The sequence below is a fragment of the Eurytemora carolleeae genome, unplaced genomic scaffold (assembly GCF_000591075.1).
Source record: "Eurytemora carolleeae unplaced genomic scaffold, Eaff_2.0 scaffold526, whole genome shotgun sequence".
Taxonomy (NCBI): Eukaryota; Metazoa; Arthropoda; class Copepoda; order Calanoida; family Temoridae; genus Eurytemora; species Eurytemora carolleeae.
In genome coordinates this window covers 108,675-127,253 of record NW_019396417.1, presented here as the reverse complement: position 1 = coordinate 127,253, position 18,579 = coordinate 108,675, and the positions used below count along the sequence as shown (strand labels likewise).

The 18,579-nt window shown below is 31.2% G+C and overlaps 1 protein-coding gene and 1 long non-coding RNA gene across 3 annotated transcripts; one reads left to right on the top strand and one right to left on the bottom strand.

Moving 5' to 3' along the window:
* Positions 1-2,151: 2,151 nt before the first annotated feature.
* LOC111702909 (F-box/LRR-repeat protein 16) lies at positions 2,152-16,783 on the bottom strand. Its single transcript, XM_023474713.1, has 14 exons — positions 16,536-16,783; positions 15,710-15,827; positions 15,346-15,466; positions 14,689-14,784; positions 13,117-13,236; positions 12,865-12,966; positions 11,862-12,002; positions 10,741-11,220; positions 8,959-9,076; positions 7,389-7,483; positions 6,601-6,701; positions 4,643-4,714; positions 3,486-3,562; positions 2,152-2,429 (listed from the first exon to the last, which is right to left on the bottom strand). The coding sequence occupies exons 1-14, from the start codon at positions 16,552-16,554 to the stop codon at positions 2,281-2,283; spliced, it is 1,809 nt and encodes a 602-aa protein (XP_023330481.1). The 5' UTR covers positions 16,555-16,783; the 3' UTR covers positions 2,152-2,280.
* Positions 6,708-14,322, top strand: LOC111702912 (uncharacterized). Of its 2 annotated transcripts, XR_002765522.1 has the most exons (6): positions 6,708-6,989; positions 7,398-7,471; positions 8,994-9,090; positions 12,153-12,256; positions 12,850-12,962; positions 13,134-14,322. It is a non-coding gene; the product is annotated as an uncharacterized LOC111702912 (long non-coding RNA). The 2 variants fall into 2 exon arrangements; XR_002765521.1 differs by lacking the exon at positions 12,153-12,256.
* Positions 16,784-18,579: the final 1,796 nt, after the last annotated feature.

The window sequence follows — 18,579 nt, the reverse complement described above, 5'->3', positions numbered from 1 at the left end:
AAATAAGATGTTTGTCCTTGAACTTTTTATTAATAATACATTGCGAAATAATCTGAATTATATTAAAACATTACAGATGTCATCCTTATTGAAGAAAAATGGAAAAGAGAAACCTACTCAGTATAAGAAAAAAACTTTTTTAAAATTATGTGGAGGATGTGTCGTGGTCTCTAAATTTGTTAATAGTTTGTCTTTGTTTTTTTTTTCACTAAAACATAAGTTTTACAGAAATAAAATGATTAGTACACGATAATATGTAAAGAAATCGAATATTCAATCAGAAATCTAATTTTGAATTTTTTAAATATTTTTTAAAAGATATTTTTATTACTTTAAACATATTTTTCTTTAGTCTTCCAAAAAAACAATTGTTACCATCTAAATCATAAACCTATTTTAATTTTTAGATAAAGGAAAAAAAATCCCTATGATAAAAACTGTGACTTCAGAACAAAATATTTGCAAACATTTATCTAACATTGGTTGAACTTAAAGATCACAATAATGAGCGTAAACAAACGAGAAGAAAAATAACCAAAAAATACAAAACCAAAACAAAATGACTTCTTTTAATAATATTCCTTTTAATAAAATATTAAAAATTTTGTGATAATAGTTTAAAATTTAAGCTGTTTTACAAACTTACCTTAATTTTTCCATTCTCTCCTCAAAATTCTTTCTTTAGACTTTTTAATGCTGTATTACAAAAACATTCGTTCTTCATCAGAAAAGTTAGACTTTTCTCTTCAGGCTTAACAAAAATAAAATATTTATATCTACAAGTATGAGAATTTTTTTTGAGAAAGGGCAACTAACGGCAACGGCACAGAATACAATCTCTACAACCTGACCAATTTATTGAAGTTACTAAATTAAGTTAACACAGACGTGATACATCTGCATGTGTATGCTGTATCTTAACACTTACGTGGTACACCGGGGTGTATGCTGTGTATTAACACATATTCGTGGTACATCTGAGTGTATACTGTGTCTTAACAGATATACATGGTACACCTGTGTGTATGCTGTGTCTTAACACATATACGTGGTACACCGGGGTGTATGCTGTGTCTTAACACATATACGTGGTACACCTGTGCGTATGCTGTGTTTTAACACATATACGTGGTATACCTGTTTGTATGCTGTGTCTTAACACATACGTGGTGCACCTATGTGTATGCTGTGCCTTAACAGATATACGTGGTGCACCTGTGTGTATGCTGTGTCTTAACGCATGTATGTGGTACACCGGGGTGTTAGCTGTGTCTTAACACATATACGTGGTACATCTGTGTGTATGCTGTGTTTTAACACATATACGTGGTCTACCTGTGCGTATGCTGTGTTTTAACACATATACGAGGTATACCTGTGTGTATACTGCGTCTTAACACATATACGTGGTACACCTGTGTGTATGCTGAATCTTAACACATATACGTGGTACACCTGTGTGTTTGCTGTGTCTTAATACATATACATGGTACACCTGTGTGTTTGCTGTGTCTTAACAAATATACGTGGTACACCTGTGTGTATGCTGTGTCTTAACACATATACGTGGTACACCTGTGTGTATGCTGTGTCTTAACACATATACGTGGTACACCGGGGTGTATGCTGTGTCTTAACACATATACGTGGTACACCGGGGTGTATGCTGTGTCTTAACACATATACGTGGTACACCTGTGCGTATGCTGTGTTTTAACACATATACGTGGTATACCTGTTTGTATGCTGTGTCTTAACACATACGTGGTGCACCTATGTGTATGCTGTGTCTTAACACATACGTGGTAAACCTGTGTGTATGCTGTATCTTAACACATACGTGGTGAACCTGTGTGTATGCTGTGTCTTAATACATACGTGGTAAACCTATGTGTATGCTGTGTCTTTTAAAAAATCAAAACTAAAGAAACCCCTTTAAATTTGGTTACATTTAACAAGATTAGTCAGTCCTTGTGAATATTGATGAGTTCTAAATTAGGAAAATGTATTTTTATATTTTTGAAAAGACTTATTACTAATTGTTTGAGTAAAGTAATTGATATTTTTTTCTACACTGTACAAACATCTATTATTGATTCTACGCCAACAGGCAAGAATCGTGTATCGTTTTAAATTACATTTTTAACAAAATTGAGTTTCTCCAGAGCCTTAGCTTTGCAGTTTATTTACACCAGAAATTTGAGATTTCAATATAGTTTTAACTCGTTTCTAAATAGTTATTTCACAACTTGAGGATCTAGGCATTTGTAAATTGCTCTACTAATCGACAATAAGACAATTTGGTAGATTTTCTCTCAGATATAAAACTAGCTCACTAGTTGAGCCAGGACAATTGGTAAGTTCAAGTTCTTCAAGTTGCCGCAACTGAAGCAGGTTTGATAATCCACTGGATGTTAGCTGTGCGCATCCTGAAAAAAAGTAAGATTTCAGTATTTTAAAGTTTCTTGAAGGGACGGTCGACGAAATTTCAAATTTATTTATTTATAATAGATTTTTGAAAAAAAAAGTGTTCTATTTATCAAAGATTTTTTCATGAGATTTCAAAATGAAAAAAAAATTTAATCGATTTTGATTTTTTTTTCTTAAATGTTTTGCATTCGATTTCTTCGCACCAAAAAATGCATTTGCATTGTTAACTTTATTTGGATATTTTTCAACCCAAACATAACTTTACAAACAGTTTTGTAGTGTAGTGTAAGACAACACTGCTCCCCTTTTTTACTCATCCCATTCCCATACATTTTAGAGCTTTATGATTTCACATATTGTAAGGTATTAAAACGCAATAAAATCGAAACCTCTCAACCTTCAGTATCTGAATCGCCCCTTTGAAGTAGAAAAGCTAAATTTCGGACCATTCCATAGAATTTTATATTCTAAAGTAATCTTTCTAGATTTTCCACAAACTATGTTTTATATTAAAAATTCTCTATGATGGTGGTAAAACATGATATCCAGGATTTTTAATTAAAACTTCATCAAAAAATGTTAATTGAAAAACTAAAAACAGGTTTTTTCAACAAGAAGGAAAATATGCATTTTTATTTAAGTTTTTAAATCTTATTTTTGTATTGTTATGCACAATTAGTAAAAAAGAAAATTTTAACTTACGCTGGTAATTCAAAGAAAAATGTTTGCAGTAAAATTATGAAGATAGTATTCAGTTCATCTTCAAAAAGAGTTTTTGTGTCGAGTTGTTTCGCTTTCTTTTAATAAACTCAAACGATGATTTATTGAGCGACAAAACAAAATTAGTAATTAATAGCAATTCTTTATTCTCAAAAACACCAGGATTTTTTTTTGTAAAACAATTAAAAATGTTTATTCGAAAAAACATTATCTAATTAACGATTACGAAGAATTTACATTTGTGGCTAAAACTCAATTTCTCATTAAAACCAACAGATTTGAATTCGATTTATTTACTAAACCTGCCACAGATAGTACATGAATATTTACTATACCTGCCACAGATAGTACATGAATATTTCGCATTCCACAAACATGTTGTAGCCCAAAGTCCCTGATCTGGGTACACCATCTAGAAGAAGTTTGTTGTTAGAATAAATAAGAGTTTGTTCTTATCAAGCAATGTGAGGATACCAACAAAATAAAAAAGTTTTAAAATGAAATAAAATATTTTAGGAACATAATCTTCCTAAATTTTAAGAGAAAAGTATCTCTTAAGAATTTTAAAAAAATTGTTTATTTTTAATGAATGTTTCAACATGAATATATATCTATTTACATTGTTAAGAGACAAATGTAAAAAATATATTTAAACTCAACATTTGAGCAGGCCTGTAACTAGAGGGGGGGGGAGAATGTCCTCCCTCTTTTTTGAAAATAAAGTAATGATTTTAACAACTATTCTAAAGCATAATGTAACCTTGCCGGTATAGAGACAAATTGAATTTATGCATATAAATAGGCGATGTACTCATTCTCCAACTTGTAGGGGTTGTTTTCTCAAATTCGCTATGGGAGGCTTTAAAAAAATGAAGATTTGAATGCTTTATCCATTGAGCTTTTAAAGACATTTGCATCCTTTTAGATCTCATTATCTTTAAAGGTGAAGTTTTTTTATGTATGATAAATCGCTATTGTGATATATCATCATAAAACTTCACTTTTAAAGATAATAGTACTATTCCTCCAAGCATAAAAGAATTATTGAAAGGCAATTTCGCTTTGCTGCACAAATAGATTCTTAATAACTAGTAAGGGAATGAAAAGTAAAGACATCTAGATTTTCATTTTTGATTCATTGATTTTAACATAATCCTAAGGTTTAAGGTCAAGTAAATTCTAAATTAAAAACTAATATGTTACTTTCATCTATGTTGCGACTTTACAAATAAAAACATAATAAAACATAAAACATATCTTGTTAGCTTTAACTTGGACCGTTACCTTGATCTTGACTTTGTTCTAAAATATGCCCTTATTTTGGACCAATGACCTTGACATTGAACTAAACCTTGACCGTGATCATGGCTTTGAAAGTGACCTTGACCGCTGACTTGACTGTGACCATGACTTTAATCTTTACAATGACCTTGACTGTGACCTTGCCAATCACCTTTACCGTGATCATAAATTTGACATTGCCATGAAATACCTGAGAAAAAGTGAATGAAGAGCCAGCATAGTGGATATATATCCTACCCCAATATCACTTATATGAACACACCTAAAGTAAAACATGAACATTAAATGTATTAGGAATAAGATATGTATTGTTTATTGTATACTGCAATGAGCACAATTAAAATAAACGTGTCAATTTTAATTTGCAATTGATTTCCTTAAAATTGTTTTTCTTAAATATAATCTTAAAACCTTGCAAATATTAAGGAGAACTAATTAAAAATTATTTTCCCAAACTGTAAGTTACAGAGCTTTTTAAAGGTCGATAGAGGAAGGATGACACAAAAGCTAAAAGTACTATTTACATTTTTGAAAAGTTGGCGCACTCTTATAATAGTTCTGATTTTTATAGTTCGAACTTCGAACCCCTGATTGTGACATTTCAGGAACTTGTAGCCTCGAACTTTTTACAATGATGCATACATCATTTCAAGTGATCGAATAGTGGACGAATAGCATTTCAGATTCATAACTGTAGCCTTTAAATTTCTGTTTACTCAAGAATGGCGCATTATTTTATTTGCAGAGAACTTTGTGAATAGAACATGTTTCACATTTTAAAAATCTTATTGTTGATCTCAAAAGCATTTAAAGAAAACAGAATAAATATGCTAGTATACAGAAATAAATAAAATTGTACAGAAAAACTATATAGAAAGAGAACTAAATTAACGGTAAGACTTCAAAGTTAAAATAGAGTTTACTGTTTTGATTAATCGTCCTTGCAGGTCATTATTTTCGTTCTTTGCGGATCTTATTTTGGAAAGGAGGAGGTTTAATCAAATATTTCGTTTTGGGCTGAAAACTTTTATAATTTCTAGATGTTGATCCGTTCTATGTCGATGCATTGTAACTTCTAATAATCATACTCTGAATTTTTACACATTTTTAAAAATAAACAGTGTGTTTCTAAAACGTTGCATGTTTATTTTTCATTAATGTTGTCTGTGAGAAGTGTTATGGATCAAAAGATAGATAAAAAATCGAACGATAACATAATGAAATTTATCTTATATTGTTCCATGAAAAAAATACCAAACATACTGCCTGAATGTCAAAAAAGAAATATAAGTTTCTGCACAACGTTTCAAAAAGTCTCTTGACCAAACGTTTCTCCTTTTTAGGTCTCAAAAATAATTATTAAGCATAATCCTTTAAACTATTTATAGAAATATTTGCGAATGTTACTTCTGAAAAATTAATCATTTGCGGTTTAGCTTCAGTGAAATATCAGGAAACCTTTCAAGGTTGGTATTTATACTTCTAGAGAATTAGAAATGAAGATTCACAGATTAAATAACGAGAATTGGGGGTACTGTGAGTGAAGGCCACATAATGTAAACGTAGATTTAAAGGCATTGATTTGTATATTGTATGGGGAAATTGATGAACAGGCAATTAATATTCAAGTTTTTAACGTAAAAATTACAGATTTCTAAATGTTTCATCGATTAAAAATGTTTTCAATAAAATGTCACAAGAAATAAATAAGCAAAATTCAAGATTCAAGCAAGCAAGATTCAAGTCCTCTCGTGAAGAGAGAATAAAATCCATGAGATGAACAGCGAGAACAAGTTGATCTGATTAGACATGGTTAATCCACTTCTCACAATCTTGAACCGGCGCACGAGAGAAGTGGTTTAATTACTTCTACTGTAAATTAATCTACCTCTCACTATTTATTAAATCTGGTTTAAGGTATCTCGTTGTCTTTGAAAAAAAAAAACTACTATAAAAGAGCTTTAAAACGTTACGCATGAAACAGCAATTTTGGTTGCAGAACCCATGAACCAAGGAAAAATTTCCCCTTTAACCATTTAAAGTTGTTTTTTTGGACGGGTTGTTTTAAATAACCAGTTTAACCTGAATCTGCACTTAACATTAAAGATTCGAAACATTAAAAATCGTAAATTATTGAAATAGCCCCACCTGTCTAGCGTCAGTTCCTCAAGATGCGTCAGATCGCAGGCGATATATTCAAGGGCTGCATCAGTGACACGGGGACACCAAGACAAATCCAGAGATACAAGCTAGTCAATTAGTTGATTATTTTTTTTATAATATATTTCATTTGTTGGTTAATTCATTTTACTTTATGTAATTTCTTAAAGCAATTTTGATCAATTTTCCATTTTAAGTCCTTTACAAAAGAAATGATACTCGTTCCAGACTTTAATTTTTCTTTCCTGATATATTTGTAATATAATAGTGTTACCAATAATATTTCAAACTTTTACTATTTGATTAAGCAGAATATAAATCAAAAGTAAATGACATCGGGTAACAAAGAAATGAGACTTAGAAAATCAGTTTTGTAGGTGAGTAATAAGTTCCTTAACTTGAAATTATATATTTGTAAATCGCGAATATTTTACATATTTGTTAGATAACACCTAATTAGTTCCTTAACTTGAAATTATATATTTGTAAATCGCGAATATTTTACATATTTGTTAGATAACACCTAATCCTTTTTTATAAATTAATATAATGTTGTTAAGAGATGATGAGAAGTCTCCGAATCCAATATCATCGTGCAATGAAATATTAGAGAATTTACGACATGATCAATTGAAATATTTAAGTGAAAAAATGATCTAAATATAAAAATGGATGAAAACTGTAGAAAAGTGGTAATCTTCTTTAAATTGACCGTAAAACAATACAATTTTATAATAAAAAATCAGCGAAAATAGAATTTTGATCAGTTTCATTACCTTGCGCAGGTTCTCTGCTATCAGCTCTATCCCGTCATCTGTTACCTTAGAACACCCCGACAGAGATAGCACAGTAAGGTTAGGTAGGGAATGAACTGAATAATAATAATTCTGATAATTGAATTTATATTTTGGTTTCAGTGGCACAGCGGTCTTATAATTTTAGAAAGCAAACAATTTTAAGAAGAGAAAAATGTTAACTAAATTTGTAATTCCTAGGTCTAGATTGAAAAACGTGTGTTTTGAAAAATTGTTACGTCAAATATACTTTTGTCGTTATATTAGAATTCCAACGTGGTTCCACAAAAATATGCTTCAATCCTACTCTCCCATATGATATTAATTAAATATGAAAGAGAGGAGAGTAAGGGGCTCTGTGGATGGGGGGGGGGGGGGCACAGTTAAATAATTAGATAGATATCAAGAATAGATAGAAACCTCCATTTTGAGAATCTCATGTAATTAAACTTTCTAACATCTTTCCGTTTATTTCATAAAAAGTTTACTTTTCCATACTTTTTAAAACTTTGATTTAATTCCTTCTCATGTTAATACACGTAGTAGAGATGTCAACAATAATGTAATGTAACGTAAAATGTACGTTTTTGTATGTTACGTTACAGTTATATGTAACATTTGGATATATTTATGGTAAGGTAACATCATTTTTTTAATATTTGCAATGTTTTTGACCATAACATAAAGAAACGTTTTGTTTTAATGGGGAGCTTGAAGGTCTATAACGTTCGAAAAATCAATTGTGTTTTGGTTGCATATCGTAACGAAAGGATTTCTATTTCAAAGTTCAATTTTAAAAAGTGTAACGTTGCATTAGAACTAAATAATGCATTTCTGTTCATGAAAACGTTTTGAAATATTTTAATAAAAAGTTTAAAGTTTCATAAATGGTTTATTAATTAAATAATCAGGTAATTAAAGTTTTTATACAAAGTATAAATTTCAATAGTGTAACGTATAGTCAAAAAGATGTGATTCTGTAAATCAAAACGTATCATAACTTTTCTTTGAATACTAAATTAATTAGTATAACGTTTGATATAAGTTTGATGAAAATGTTTTTCATATTAGAACGTAAGGTTATGTTTTAATTTCAAAATTGTAACAATAATTCTGCCAATTAAAACTTTTCAAAACGTCTCTCATTTATCAATGTAAGGGATGACTGATGAATACGGCAGCAAAGACTAATAGATGTTCATTTCAACTTAAAAGGAAATGAGTTTATCTTTGCAACCCGATGTCTTAGACCTTTAATATTTCTACAACAAAGGTTTAAACTATCAGGTTGTAAAGATAAAGGGATTATAATAATTGACAAGAACTCAGTTCCTTTCTGAAGTATAAACTAAAAAACCTGATATCGAAGATAAGTCTTTTGACTTGTTACATATAAGCAGGTGTATACAGATTATAAACGGGCCAGTTTTTTAGTGAACATTAAAAGAAGGTTTTTTTGTGACTCGTCATTAGTGAAAACTCAAATCTTATAAATAATTCTGGTTTTAAAAGTGACTAAGTTGACATGAGCTTGGTATATTTTATTTCTTACCTATGTTAACCAGACCATGATTTGTTATTTCCCAGCAGGACTGTAACCTCATCACGTTCAAAGTAGAGCTTTGTTTGGGGGAGAAGTATGAGAGGGCGGAGTCCGTAACATGATACGCCTAAATAGATTTTGGTAAGTATGTTTATATATGTAGGCGATTATATCAATATAATGAGAACGACTTCAGATTTTAATTATGATTTATATCAAACATTTAAACAGCTGGATACACACAAAAATGGAAACCAAGAGAATCTTTCAACTAAAAAAAGCTTCTCTTTAATTACTTGTAAACTTGTAATTCAAAAAAATCTCTTCACCAATAAAAAATCGTCTTCATTATACTAATGATATTGCCACTGTACTAGAAATAATAAACAAAGAAAAGCATGTTCAGGAAGGCTACTACCTTGTTTCATTTTGAGTTTGAATTTAAATTTTAAAAACACCCTGCCGAAGAGAGGGGAATAGGTCAAGGATTTGCATATTTTAATAATTCAATTGTATGGAAAAAAGTTTCTTCAACAGAAACAATTCTATATATATAAAGGAATACGAATCCCTTAATCTTCATAAGAGAGCAGGTATTGGTCAAAAATGCTTTAGTTTGATTGGGTGCTCCTTAAACAATTCTTGAACAAATAAAAATTTAAGATACCAATTTCATACTGAAACAGAATATTGATATTTTCCCCAACAAAAATCAATTAGTTCTCAAACAAAATCAAATTTTTTTAATGTCATAACATATTGTAAATATAGGGAGGGGTGCTTTCTACCTTTTTCTTTAGTTTTTGAAATTGCGTTCGAACTCAAAATTAAAAAAGTGTCACCTCTACAGCGCCAAGTTTGTTTTTAAAATCTTTTGATGGCAACTTTTTGCAAGGCCCTATAGTATTAAAAAAACAAACAATTTATACTAATCCTTTCCAAAAAAAATAAGGAGATAGATTTTGACCCATTCTGGTGGATATAGGATAAAACTCTCAGTCTCAGAGTCAGTGAAGATTAGATTAAAGTTTTCTATTTAAACTTAAACTTAAACTTAGATGCATTCACTCAGACAAATTGAGGAAAACTGCGATGAATCATGGTATTAGAAAATGGGGATAGTTTAATTAACGAACGAAATTTTTCAGAAAAAACTAACGATGGGCGAGAAGTGAAAAAACTATCGTTATTTAAAAACGAACGAAAAAAAGAATGAGCCCATCTCTAGATTTTATATTTCCCGCAAATGTTTATGCATTTAATTATTTATAGTTTTTTAATCTTTACACTACATAAGCTACAAAAAAAGATGAAATTTATGCGACATTACTGTAACTTCTGTGGTTTTGCTTTTATCTGGTTACGTATTGGAAATTCAAAATATTTCTGTGTTTCAACAAGCGGAGTTATGATCAAAACCATGAAAGTTTTAATATTTTTTGCAATTTACTTTGGTTTGATGTGACTTATAGGAGAATAATTCTACCTAGTTTAGTTGAGAAGAGAATATAAAGGTATTTAGAACTAATATTCCAGAGAATATTATGCTGCACAGTTTCAGGAAGATAATTTTCCTATTTAGTCAGTTCTTGACACCAAAATATCTTTACTTTGCCTAGTGTGTGTGGGTTTGTTTGCTAGAGGGGAGGGGGGGTCATAATCCAAATATGTTTTGTTTTGTTATTTTTCTTCAAAAAGATAAATGGACAGACATCTTTATCGGACAGCTAATCTGTCGAAACAAAAGATCAGACAGCCTACATGTGTAAATAGTCAGTTTAACAACTCTACCTGTAGGTTAAATTCATAAAGAGCAGGTAACAGTTGTGTGATGGCGCATATACATTCATCAGCCACGTTTATGCAGTCCGTTACAGTTAGGGAGACTAGCCTCGGCTGAAGGGAGGACCAAAGGCCCTGTTCTGTGATTTCGTTGCACCCATTGATCTCCAGGGAGTAAAGCCCTTGAAGAAACTCAAGCAGGGCTTCCAATCCTCGATCTGTTAGGTTGCAACAGCGGAGACACAGGGTGCTAATGTTCTTCGCACCATGCGGATAATTCTGGATAAAATCAAACACATCACTGTCACTGGCGTGTAGAAGACAAATATTGTCGCAACCCCGTAGTTTGATGGATAGATAGAAGCTTTTCTTTGCCTCTATCCATTCCTCTGTAACGTTCCAAGTGCGCAACTCGCGGCAATGAAGCACAGGCCGCACATGTTTCCAAAATGGTGGCTGGTAAATAACCTCACGCCATTTTTTACAAACCTAAAATTATTTAAAAATCAACTCTTAAGGTAATACTATGAAAAGTTACTTAAAGTCTTGAAATGTTTTTTTTAGATTTCATACTCACTTTATATTTTAATCCAAAATTAAAATTAAAATCAAATAGAAAAGTTGATAAAGTAAGAGTACTGAGTAGATGTTGGTAATTTCTATTCAATTATAAGGATTAAAATTATCCACTTACTAACAAGTTCTCTTTCTTCAAAATTATTTTAAAGATAATATTTCTGAAAAAAATCGTACGTTTTTACGTTTTCACCATCCGTCGCTTAACTTATATTTTTTTCTCATGAACCCTCTTAGCTTAGTAATGAACAGAATTAAGACATTTGACCTTTCTCATCTTTCCTGTTGTAATCAGTAAAATTAAGTTCTACTGTTTCTCACGATAACTGAGGAAAAAAGAATTGGAGATCTGATTTATAAATACAACAAACGTTAATTCGAAACATAATACTTAAATCAATCTAAATTTGAGTTTTCTTTTCTTCAAAATAAAGTCTGATGACAGTTATAGGCCTTAATAAAAAAATTTTAAAAATTTTAAAAATTATATTTAATTCAAATATAATAAACGCAAACTGTGATTACAAATAATATTTTCTAATGATGGTTTATACCTGGGCCAAGATAGTTCTTTCCGATACCGAAAAATGAGCGAAAAAAATACTGAGGAATCTTGGTTCCTTCCACATTTCTTCCCACTCAACCCAACATTTAGATTTCTGGATGCTTCTGGTAACTGATTCACAGGACACTTTCTAAACAAATCATTAAATAATAATGTTTTTATTGTTCGGATATTTGATTTGAATGATTATTATTTGATTTGAATGATTATTATTTGATTTGAATGATTATTATTTGATTTGAATGATTATTATTTGATTTGAATGATAGTTATTTGTTAGAAACTGTCATGGAGATTTTTGGTTCTATTTCTTGTAAGGGTGTCAATCAGAAAAATAGAAGTGATTTTGCCTTTCTATAAATCATCAATTACTTTACGGTTGAGGTATTTAACAAAAATAGTTATTTTCTGATAATTTTGTTCATTGTTTATGTCATAAATCACAAATCACAAAAGTAGATTACACATATTTGAAGGACACTTCGTTATACTTAATGTCTGTTCAAAAGATATTATTATAAACTAGCTAAAGTACTTGGCGTTGCCCTTGAAAAAAACCGACTTTTTATCCGATGTACTCAAGGGTTCCCTAAAAAAGATGTCAACCAATTCGGTCCAGCCGTTAGGCCAGCTATAGCTAACATATATACAAATATACAAAGCGAAAAGCTTTATTAAATTATTATTTACATTATTGCAGGCACTGAAATAAAAAAAATCTTAAAATTAAATTTTTCTTAGTAGTTTACGAAGTCGTAATAGCAGAAGAATAGACTGCTGTCAAACAAGTTTTCGTTTCATTTTCCCAAAAAAGTATAAAATTATTCATTTTATGCCTGCAGCATTGATATGATGGTAAAATATGAGTTTGCTTATAACTTTAATTTTTTAACTAGTAAATTATTTCTTGTTTTATAATAAAATATTGTAGATAATGAAAATAAAACTAAAAATTAATAAAATTTAGTATATTTTAGTTCCTTTGCACCTACCTCTGGGGTATTCGGACTGTTCTGAATAAGCTCCTCTGAACAATTTGAGTTTGATTTCTTCTTTACTGGACCTGGCGTTATCGGCTCAGGGGGGGCAGGTACCTTAATACAAAAGTTATCATTAGAATAAACTAAGAACAAAAATATTTTTTTTTTCAACCTAATTTATCATTTGGGGAAGGCTTTTTCGTTCACTGAAAACAAATGCATTTGTAAACATTTTTTTTATTTGAAAAATATCATTAATCTTACCTTTGGCGCTTTTACAGGAAGTAGTGGGGTTCCGGGACGTGATCTGCTGAAGAACCTCATTGGTTTCTCGGGACTTATTTTAGTGTTTTCAAACTTGGCCCGACCATTCGCCACGGCTCCCTTTAATAGTTTAAAATATTTAGAGTATCCCCCCTAAACAACTTTGCAGTACGTATTGGGTACTGGGGGAACAATTTTTAAATTCAATTAGCATTTTATAAACTTAAAGAAAGCTATGGGTGTAGTAAATGCCCTACTCCATAAGGGTTTCTCAACCCCGTATCAATCCAGGACCCGGGTACAACTTCTTACTTTACTTTCAATGTTAAACTGGACACAATCTTGTACTAGCAATGTCAAACACGCACATGATCTCGTAAACTATCGCTGCAAAACAATGGGCATGATCTCGTAAACTATCGCTGCAAAACAATGGGCATGATCTCGTAAACTATCGCTAAAAAACAATGGGCATGATCTCGTAAACTATCGCTGCTAAACAATGGGCATGATCTCAGAGACTATCAATGCCAAACAATGGGCACGATCTCAACTATTCTATCAAGGCTAAACCACTGGGTGCACGATCTTGGGGATTGCTACGATATTTGCTACATGGGTACCTCAGTAGTTCTTACTTACTAACTTGGCAAATAATCCAAAGTAAGACTAATACCAATAAATAGCTAATTTGCTATTTAGTTTACCCTCAAATTACCCAAATAAGTGAACGGTCCCTTTTAAGAACTGGATGAAATAGAAAATGATACCTTGATTGTTAAAGTTAAATGAAAATTGTCCCCTTACTACCTAATATACCAGAATCTCCCTGGAAAGGGCTGATTCATTTGGTTTACCGTCCCATTTTGCCTTATTTAGTTAGTATAAGTACTGTTTTGGCGTGCTACTACTGAACCGGAAAAAGAGTTCTGAACGATTAACTTTATTAAAAATCTAAATCTATATAGTAAATGATGAAAGAAATATCTGGAATAAATATCACAAGTTAGAATCAGCTGATCGAATCCGCCCCCTTGGATTTCTCTGGAAACAACTCAGATGACGACATTCATATCCGCCACACTGTAGAGTTTGCTTTGGCTGCTTAAAAGCCGGCCCGGGCCTTGAAAAGAACCGGAATTTACACTGCAATGTTATTTTGTGACACGCTCAATGTATTTAAAAAATAAATAAAAACAAATGTCATTTTAAAATCAAGAGCTGGGATAAACTAATTTCTTAAGAAAAGTGTATGCTAATTAGATTACTGAGACGAAGATTTAACAGAAGAGGTTTGGTACCAGAGAATAAGGCTGGGCATTGTTTAATTTAAGAACAGAAGATTTCAAGAATGTAGAGGGAACTCAAAGATGAATAAAAAGTTTATCATTTCTATCATTTCAAATCGAACAAATCTGTGAACATGTCAGATAGTTGCATTGTCAAGCTATGTTGGATAAATTTCAAATTACATATTTCCAAAACAAATAAAGCTCGTGGATATATTGAAGAGCGAATAAAAAGTAAAAAAGAATTAAAAGCTTCGGTCCAAATTTACAAATAGGCTTTTACCTTTGGAATATTAATTCCGTTGATATCCTTGTCCTTGTCTTTCGTACTAGAGTTACCCATGATTGTATTGTCGCAGTTAGAGAAAATGTTGGTCACCTGATTAATCATTATTGATAATTTTTCTCAAGTACAAATTAAACTTTTTAATAAATAATCAAGAACTTTAAATATTCAGTCTCCCCCCGACCCTGTTCTTATCAACATGTCTCAAGACGTCAAGTAAGTCACATCTTCAGCTGATTTTATAATATTTTTACATTAACTGTATCTAACTTTTTACAACCAGAAATAAATTGAAATTTATATTTGAACATTCTTTAAACAATTGTAAATAATCGAATTATCCATTAATAAATAAATCAGTTTTAAATAAAACAAATATTGAATTTACAAAATATTACTTAATGTTTACGGGGTGCTACTTATGCACCTAACTATTTATTTGCCTTCCATTAGGTAATATGTCAATATAAATGTAAAAAAAAATCCTAAAATACGAAAAGGACAGCATCCAAAAATATCAAAATCTAAAATTGGCTTTTTTTTAATCTTGATTTTTTATTATTATTGGATTTAATTTTTGCATATTTTTATTGTTGCTATTGTGATTTTCATCCGCACCAAATAATTACCCAAATTTAAGATGTATAAAAAAACCTTGTCCATAACAGCACCCCGTGTGATGCCCATACTGGGCGTGGGTTGGAGAGGGGCGTGGACACTTTCACCCGCCCAATCACCATTGCCGTTCAATTGGTCCGCCTCGGCCTTTCCTTCTCTAAAACAGAGAATAGCGCATTATTATTATTTCTATCTCTAGATTCAAATTAATGTGATTCTTATTTTACTTGTGTAAAACTAAAAAATTCTTACACTTCTTTTATCTTTTGTTTCAATTGAACACATATTTCTTGAAAATTTTGGCACTAACTTTGTCTATGCGATCTAACAAGTTGGCTTCAATGATAAATTTTATTGTTCCCTATTATGTAACGCAGTCTGTAATAAATTTTTCTTGTACCTATCCGTCTCTGGAATCTCTACGAGGCGTTCATGTTTCTGTGTTGAACCCCGTCGAGTGCGGGCGGCAAGGGATGAAAAACGTCTTGATAACTCTTTAGATGCTCTCTCAACTACACCTTAATTAAGATATTTGAAATTTTGGCTATGCCGTTAAAATAAACACCGTAATATTAAATTTGGATTTAAGAGAAAATTTAGTTTATAACATTTCACTTTGATTCATTATAATGTTTTGTTATAATTTTTTCTTAAAACCTTACGAAAAAATATTAAATTTAAATGTTTGCAACCTGATGGACCTTTAAAATTAAAAACATAGATTATTAAAATAGATTCATACGGTCTGCTTATAAACAGTCTCATCACCAGGGTCGATTGGATTGTCGCACCGCATTGAGCTAAGATTTTACCGCTCTTGCTCACTAATGCTGTTATGTAGCCATTTACATGATTTAAAATTCGGTGATCGTGATGGACCAAACCTCTGTAGAGTAAAAAAGTAGATGTTAGTTCCACATTTATTGAAAATATATTTCGGTCTGGGTTGACTCTCGTCAGTTCTAACGATATAATAACCATCAAAATCATGTATTTTTTTAGTAATTGACAAAATTCTCATCGATTTTTGCTTGAGAGCGCGAGACCTTTAAATCACAGTGTATTTGATATAACAGAATTCACAATTGCAAAGATATCGAATATTATTGTTTGTACATAGACTCAATACCTTTCAAGTTAAGTATTTTTAGCATTAAATGGTCAAACATAAAAATGTGTGATAAAAACAAAAACTCTGCAAAATGGTTTCTAAACCGAATATTTACCTGCTCCGCTGTGATTCATCTCCCCCCCTGGGTTGGGTTCTCCAAGTTATCAAGATCTGCATGGAGAGAAAACATCACCAAGGTTTCACCATTCTTTAATTCAAGATTAATCTAATAAAAAATTTATCTTCAAACTCAAGCTTTTTTTAGACTGAAATCATTCTATTCTGAAAAAATTATTATATTTTAGAAAAAATTGTACTTAATAGAAAATAATAAAATACAGATCAAAGAAACCTGTTTTAATAAAAAAAAATTCAACCCTTATGCAACTGTTTCTGAATGTACTAAAAATAATATTTGCTGATATTTTTAGGAATTTTTGCAATTTCCGTCTGGAAATATTTAATTAATAATAATTGGTAACCTCCTGAATTAAGTATAAAATAGGGAAGGTTTTAGAAATAAGTTAGCTTGTTAAGACAGATCTAACATTTATAAGCAATATATTTGTAGGTAATAAACTACTATGCAGGAGAACATGATAATCTGATGCAGGTTGGAGAACTACGGGATTTCCACCAGCATATATCTTTTCCTGTATTTTCCACTTATCCTTCCAGGATGCCTAGTTCGGATTTAAGGAGAAAATAGATCCTCTGCAAGGTAAGATTTACGTCCAAAGATTACCTTAACTTAATTTAGCCTGGTTGCTATTGCTACCAAGTACCAATGCATGCACAATTCCAATGCTACCAATGATGTTCTAGATTTTTAAAGTATATTCAACAAAACATAGGGCTGTTAACCTTATTTAGCCTGATGCCTGGTTTACTGACTGGCTGCCTGGGGGGGGGGGGTCAAATTGACCCCTCCCCTCTATTTTCTTATTGTGATACAAATCTATAATATTTGATAAATTTTGAAAAGCCCTTGCCCTTAATCTGCAAAAAAATGGAAAATTCGCAAAAATCCAACTATTTGTTGCGAAATCTAGTTATAAAGCAAAAGATTGCGCAAATTGCATGACATTGTACGTTTTTGAAAAGCCCTTCACCCAACAAATTCAAATGTGCAAAAACATTTGCAAAATTTTTAAAACCTGAATATGTGTATTCAAGAAAAACTGGATATGTGCAAATTCCCTTTAAAGGCGTCTGTGCAAAAACCTGTGTAAAATTTCTTTGTAAAAATTGTGCAATCTTCTGGCTTTTATTACAGGCTTTCAAAAATGTTGAAATACAATGACTGAAAGTAGGTCTAGATATAGATATAGTCTGGTAAAGGTAAAATAAGGCATTTAGGCAGTATGCCTGAGGACTCAAGTTGTAGGTATAAAAGCACCGTTTTTATTCTTAAGTGAGGAGCATGTGATAGTTAGAAACACCAAAAATTTGAGCTTCCTAGTTTGAATACTTTTTGACATGTCGCAAAAAAACGATTGGGTGGGGGGGGGGTCAAATTGCCCCCGGCCGGATAGGCTTAATTTTATCAAAGAATAAACTTCCATGTTGGGAAGGTCCATAGAATGTTATAGTTGGTCATTTCATTGACAGGACATTTCATAGATAAGACAATTCATAGACAAGATATACAGGGTTACCAACAATCACAAAGGAGGAGAGTGTAAAGACGACCTGAAACTCTTTAAATTTGACGAGTTAAATGATGTCTCATGCCTTCAATATAATCTTTTTACGGTTTTTAAGTGATCAGGGGGAAAAAGAAACAGGTTCAAAGTTGCAGGTTATCATAGAATAAGGAAATTGTGTACAATCGTCTCACCCTGCATCATAATATAACGTTCCACAGCAAGCCATTAAACATACATGATATTTAAGAGACAGAGAAATTAACATTAACTAGCTCAAGTGCCCGGCGTTGCCCGTGACATTTTTAGGAAGAAAATATTCAATTTTTTAAGAAGAAAAAAATCAGCGAATTCTAACTAGCCGTTAAGCCAGCTATAGGTCACTATACATATATAAATATATAAATGAATAAATATGAGCAAAAATCTTTATAATATAGAATTTCCTTTCTAGGAAATGTCTTAATTACTTTCTTACTGTCTTAATTCTTAACTAACTTTGGTAACTTTTGG